At 32.0% G+C, this 7,264-nt stretch overlaps 1 protein-coding gene across 1 annotated transcript in view; it reads right to left on the reverse strand.

Annotated features, from left to right (window-relative positions):
- Positions 1-1,944: 1,944 nt before the first annotated feature.
- Positions 1,945-7,264, reverse strand: part of LOC106466198 (growth/differentiation factor 8-like) — a 14,698-nt gene continuing 9,378 nt past the window's right edge. Inside the window, exons 3-4 of the mRNA XM_013926441.2 lie at positions 4,727-4,909; positions 1,945-3,380 (exon numbers count right to left, since the gene is read on the reverse strand). Of these exons, the coding sequence (XP_013781895.1) occupies positions 2,985-3,380; positions 4,727-4,909 (579 nt within the window). The 3' untranslated portion in view covers positions 1,945-2,984. The remainder of the gene's footprint in view (positions 3,381-4,726; positions 4,910-7,264) is intronic.

The raw sequence follows: 7,264 nt of genomic DNA on the forward strand, positions 1-7,264 counted from the left end.
GAAATTAAGTGTATCGTAAAGTTGTATTCGGAAAGAATAAACCAGTTTTATTTAAGAAAGGACTTGTGTCGCTAAAGTTTCGTCGGAACGAATTTACGGAAAATTAACTAACGAACGGAGACGTAACAGTATACTTATTTGGACGTTTTATATAGAACTCCTCTTACACCCGTGATCTTGTGAAGAACAACTAAATGAATATATGTATATATTCACACAGTCAAATGTATGCAAACCATTTGTGTCTTACCCTAGTACTAATGAAGTGACAGTTATTGGCTGGTATGTGTCATGCAAGTAACGAGGTGGAGCCTTCTTAAAAAATTCACCTGCAAAAACTTAAAACAAAAATCACATATAATTACCAGTTCAAGCTTGAAACGTAATCATTTTTAAACCTAAAACAAAATACTGAATCTGTTTTGTTTTTTGACTGCGACCGGTCATTTTAATTCGACATTACAGCGATATGTGCGTTGGTTCAACAGCACAGTGTGAAGCAAAAGTTACTATACGGTTTGTACAATGCGGTTAGTACAGTTGGTACTAAAGAAAATATTACGAAGACAACGAAAACCAATTTAATTGTTGTTTGTTTCGGAGTAAGACGTTAGAAATTAAACTATGTTGTAAATGAAACAAATATTATGAAAAATTACTACAAAGTACACCAGTCTCCATTTTGCGATACGAATAATACGAAGCGAAATTTAACTTTATAAACGAAGTGAAAATGCCATAAGATATGGTTCAAACCTAACATTGAAAGCACTGCCACATTAATTAATCAGGATATGTGAATTTGAATACTAAAACTTTGGTTACTTGAGTTAAATAAAAACGTAAAACGAAGTTTGTTTGTTGTTTTAGATTTTGAAATGAACACTATAACAGAGAAACAAAACTTTCTAGACATTGAAAGTAACAGTATAACGGTGCAGTAAAAACTTTCTAGATATTGAAAGTAACAGTATAACTGTGAAGTAAAAGCTTTCTAGACATTGAATGTAACAGTATAACGGTGCAGTAAAAACTTTCTAGATATTGAAAGTAACAGTATAACGGTACAGTAAAACTTTCTAGACATTGAAAGTAGCAGTATAACGGTGCAGTAAAAACTTTCTAGACATTGAAAGTAACAGTATAACGGTGCAATAAAAACTTTCTAGACATTGAAAGTAACAGTATAATGGTGAAGTAAAAGCTTTCTAGACATTGAAAATAACAGTATAACGGTACAGTAAAAACTTTCTAGACATTGAAAGTAACAGTATAACGGTGCAGTAAAAGCTTTCTAGACACTGAATGTAACAGTATAACGGTGCAATAAAAAAACTTTCTAGACATTGAAAGTAACAGTATAACGGTGCAGTAAAAACTTTCTACATATTGAAAGTAACAGTATAACGGTGCAATAAAAACTTTCTAAGTTTCGGCATGAGTAGTATAATGAACTGACGAAACAAGAGTAGTATAACGAACTAACGAAACTTTCTAGATTGTAAAATAATAGGATCTTAGGATGAGCGGTATAATGAAGAATGCAAAAATTTGTCCTAGGACTTAGTGAAGATTTATTATAAAAACAGCTACCTTTGTAAGATATAAACACCTGATGTTTTGAAACAAACAGCGGTTAGATGAACGGATAAACTTGTAATTATACATATCTCAAATATGGAGGTCTCACATTATTCGTAATATTCTTAAAATACTTAATTTTTATGTTAATTAATAATAACCATTTCGCTCGCTTGATTATAAAGCAACGATTGTGTACTACTTTCGACAAGTAATGTCAAGGAATTGTCTGTGTTATTTAACAATTACGTGAAGAATTTAACGAAGTTTCTAGATAATTTTGTAATATTGTGAGGCGTGAAGTGTAGGTTAAAATTTTGTTTACGTGTGTGTTACATGTTTATAATAACTTCAAGAATCAAAACACTAACTAGAATTTTTAATTGTTCTATACAAGAAGAAAATATGCATGCCATTTTTAACTAGAATAGCCCAAACTTTCTTTTCTATTTGTCTTTACTGAATTATGACATACACAAAAAGCTTACACAGCAATAACATCTGGTAAAAAAAATCACAGAATCCTTAGGTGCGCAACACATAGAATTGAAATTATTAGTAGTTCCAAAGAGGCTTCGATTTATATTTTGGAAAACATTTTTATACAACTTTTAGGAAAGCATTTAGATATTCCATATGACAATTTACCTTTAAGATTAAAGGTTAAGCCGATCGTTTGTTGTATACAATATCTCAACAAATAATTATCACTCCAATTATATTTTATATCAAGGCTGCATCATATTTCGTTTTTCATTGTATATGTATTTAAAAATAAATTATTTTGCTGAAATAAAAATTTATTATATCTCTCTAAAATAGAAATGTAATTTTATCTTACATACACTTGACAAAGGAATTGTTATATTCGACGAGCACGTTTGGATTAGTAAAATTTGTTTGTGTTCATGTGAATAATTAAATTTATACTAAGAAGTCTTCCCAGACTTGACCAAACTTTACAACTACTGGATCTCTATGGACCTTACACGTTATCACAGATAAACTAAACCCTTAAAGTTTACTTGTATATTATTAAGTACGTATCATCATGATGCTTTTTTTATTAAAACAAAACTAGAAAATAGTAAATAAATGAATTTATATCATTGCTATAATCTACATCCTGTACAATGTCATATTATTTTAAACCTACCAAAATTTTAAAATAAGTTTTACTTGCAGTTTGGTAGTCTGCATGATAACATAAACAGTTCTATCAAAGCACGATTTTCAAAGCTTTTTTTGGCAACTGATATATTAATAATTCTGTATATGTTCGGTTGTAACTCTAGCACATACTTACAAATAACTCTGATTTTTTTTTCTTTGTGTTCGAGGATTTTAATTTTCTCCTTTTCTTTTCACGAGATTTAGTTAACTGTTGAAACGATCTTGTTACACTAGGAACAACTGCAACTATTTACAATCATGTCTTCTACCAATACGCGTAAGTAGTTGTTCTTGGCTTCATCCCGGTAAATAATAGTTATTGGAGACAAGCTGCTAGCTGAGCAACACTGAGAAAGAGGTTCCACCGATTTGTCGACTGCAGCATGTTGAGCCAACACGGTGTGTAAATGTTCAGGTAGGAACGCAGGAGGACAGTCTCCTCCGCAGTAATACGCTTGGTAGCGAAGGGGCACAATTATAAAGTCCCATTTCATCTCGGCGAAATCCACTGTCAACGGATGTCGACAACACCTTGTTTCTTTCGAACCAGGTGAACAGTTGAAACTAAAACTACGCCTAGCCCTTTGGAGAAGCCTTCTGTTCGTCTTTATTTCAATGAAAGGCATCTGCAAATAATAATAATAATTGTTGAGCTAATTTTGTTTCAATTTCAACCTATGTATTTCAAAAATTCACTAATTCTGGTGATTGGATTAAGTCAGTCTATGTACTATAATAATTCACTGATTTTGACAATTAAAATGTGTTAAATTTTTATAGTTTAAATATTATTAATGCTAAAGATAATATTATAACATTTTTTCTGTAAAACTAACTAATTCTGGAAAAATTATCATTTTTAACTACGATGGGTTTTTAATACCTTCAAGATGCAAGTATCTTCTGAAGTTTCGCACTTAATTTTCTGGTTAACATTTTTCTAAGTCTGAAACATTGGATTGCAGTATCCTCTTTCTGTAGGACAATTTCAGTCAATCTTTCCATTGTAGACTTTGAATCAGTTTTTACATAAAGCTGGTTTATTTGCTTATAAATATGATTTGCTTGTTTGTAGAGAGTTATCTGCGCTCGCCATCCCTAATTTTAAAATGATAGACTAGAGGGAAGGCAGCTATTCAGCACCACCCACCGTTACGTGGGTTACGTGAAAAATACCACAGAGATAGCTCGTTGTGTGCCGAGTACATTGTGCGTGAATTATGATACACTGAAAGTGTATCGTTCTGTAACACTTTATTTATATAATGAAAGATATTCGAAACTCTTCACCACGAACATAAAGATATTGAAAAGTAACCGCTCTGTTCAATGGTTCGTAAAATATGACAGTAACATTTGTTTGTTTGTTTTGAATTTCGCGCAAAGCTACACGAGGGCTATCTGCGCTAGCCGTCCCTAATTTAGCAGTGTAAGACTAGAGGGAAGGCAGCTAGTCATCACCACCCACCGCCAACTCTTGGGCTACTCTTTTACCAACGAATAGTGGGATTGACCGTCACATTATAACGTCCCCACGGCTGAAAGGGTGAGCATGTTTGGTGTGACGTGGATTTGAACCCGCGACCCGCAGATTACGAGTCGAGCGCCCTAACCACCTGGCCATGCCGGACCCGACAGTAACAAGGCATACAGTTGTCTTGTAATCCTACATGTTGATTTATTTCAATTGTGTAATACCTTTTTGTATATGCCTTCTTGGAGGCAAAATGTTTGTTAAGTGACTCAAAAGAAACTCAAATATTAAAGCTTAGCTGACATTACTGAAGTGATACTGAGAAAGCTTTTGACAACACCTCTGCCACATCTCCCAATATTGCTCAATGTGAAGGTTGAATGTTGTATATTACAGAAATAAAACTTTCAATAACATGGCTTCTAGTTTTAATTCATTTTTTTAAACGCGTTATCCTGGTATATTAATCACGACATTAACAGTCCATGGTCAACGCACCTGATAATGTATATCGTGATTTGGACGCGTGTAAGGTATGCTGTCTCCTTTGTGATTGAAGCAGTACACCATAACCCCATGATTTAATTCAGGGTTAAAAATCCACTCTGTCACTAATCCACGAACATTAATTTTCACCCATCTCCTTCGGGGCTTCACTGTATGGATTCTTTTTGTACGATACTGTGGGGGGAAAAAAACAATAAAAAAAGCAACTCATTACATTGGAAAATAAAATCAAGAATTCATGTTAAGCTTTCTGATTAATAGTAATAGCGCTTCATCTATAACATAGCTCTATGATTAATATTGATAGCACTTCATCTATAACATAGCTCTATGATTAATTATTGAAAAGCACTTCATCTATAACATAACTATGATTAATATTGATAGCACTTCATCTATAACTTAGCTCTGTGATTAATATTGATAGCACTTCATCTATAACTCAAGTCTATGATTAATATTGATAGCACTTCATCTATAACTTAGCCTCTATGATTAATATTGATAGCACTTCATCTATAACTTAGCTCTATGATTAATATTGGTAGCGTTTCATCTATAACTTTGGGTTGTTTAACCTAGTCAGCTTGATGACTGATATGAGCGAAAGGCCTCTTGGAAAGCGGTCCACATTGAAAACATAGATGCTCATATGCTACTACGCGCTCTTGAAATTGGAAACTTGTTTTTGGACAGTCAAGAGAAAAATGCTTAAATTTCTTATAGCTTGTTTTAAAGTTTCAGTAAATTTGCTATTCACTGAAGAGTTTAATATGTTGGAGTAAAGTAAGTAATTAAAGCTAATTAGTCTTCCTTGTTTAGGGGACAAAAGCAATAACAGATATTACAACATATGGCTAAAAATCTCTACAACATAGTTTTGAACGAATAAATTAAAATTTGGATATTTCTTACCAGCTTTAAACCTTTGGTAGTTAATGCAAGACTTTGGTTAATCATACACTTGCGTCGAAGGCTGTGGGAAACCGCAAAAAAAAAAAATCTAACCTAAAACATAATAAAAATTACCGCTCGTTTGAAGTTCCGGTTAATATTTCAATAGTTTACGGCAGTGCTGTATGCTTGCAACAACATAATATATAAATACAAATATATATATATAAAGTTTGGGGCAAAATTGACTATACACTTGTTTCAGTTAGAGCTTAGTTTAAATTCTAACGTCTTACTCTGAAATGAACAATAATTAAATTAGTTTCTTTAGCATCAACTGTAAATAGCCTTCGCTCCATCTTGTATATGAATATTTCAAGACGTATTAAGATAGATAACTAACAACAAAATAAATCACATTCTGTGTCAAAAAATACAGTGAGAAGAACCAGACAATCTGTGTCTAATAAACAACAAATACATAACTATCAAGACAAAAACTTATTTCTCTAAATAGACATCTAAGAAAGTGTAATATATAAAAATGCTTGCAGAAGCAGTTAGAAAATAATACAGTTTTGCAACTTTAAAACAGAAAGTTATGAAACAATAAATACATAAATAGTAAAATTGGTTATTTAGCAAGCAACAATTTTGTAAATAGAAACACATAACTAAAAATCGCAAGTGTTTATAAATTTAGAACTTTTAGCTAAGAAACAAAAACATTGCAGACCATTGCTGTGCATGTGAACCATTTATAGAAAGCTTGAGCTGAAAAGCCCCTAAGAACTAAATAATGATGAGAAGCTAGTTGAATCCTTTAAAATAAAGCTCGTATTTGTTGTAAACTGAGAACTGAGTAGAAGCCATAAAAATTGACTGAAATATTAACTAATTATATGCGAGTGAGTACTGGTGGTAAAAATAAAACTAAATAGATCTCACTCAAGAAAACAGCTTCATAAAAACAAACAAATATAGCATAACTTCCTGTGCTGATCATTAAGTACCTTTTGCATAGATCCCGTTCAAGAAAAAAGTTTCATAAAAACAAAGAACATAAATTTCTGTGCTAATCCTTAAGTACGTTTTGTATAAATCTCATTCAAAAAAAAAGTTTCATAAAAACAAACAAATAACATAAATTCCTGTGCTGATCTAAGTAAGTACCTTTTGTATAGATCCCGTTCAAGGAAACAGCTTCATAAAAACATACAGATAACATAAATCCCTGTGCTGATCGTTAAGTATCTTTTGTATGGATCCCGTTCAAGAAAACAGCTTCATAAAAACATACAGAGAACGTAAATCCCTGTGCTGATCATTAAGTATCTTTTGTGCAGACCCCATTTAAAAAAAAAGCTTCATAAAAACAACCAAGTAACATAAATTTCTGTTAACTCAGACTTTGTAGTTTGACTTTCTTGTTTCAATAAATTTTGTAGCATTAAAACTTTGTATATTACCATATCTAGCTAGGTTGCGTATATATTGATCCCTATTTGTCTTTATAAAATTTCATTTTTTTATACTTGTTTGTTTCCTTTTATTAGTTATATTTTTTATGTCTCAGCAATACCAAGGGTGGGGTGCGCGCGTACACCTGATTCGATTTTATTACACATCAGAATC

This window comes from Limulus polyphemus, unplaced genomic scaffold (genome assembly GCF_000517525.1).
Source record: "Limulus polyphemus unplaced genomic scaffold, Limulus_polyphemus-2.1.2 Scaffold2184, whole genome shotgun sequence".
NCBI lineage: Eukaryota > Metazoa > Arthropoda > Merostomata > Xiphosura > Limulidae > Limulus > Limulus polyphemus.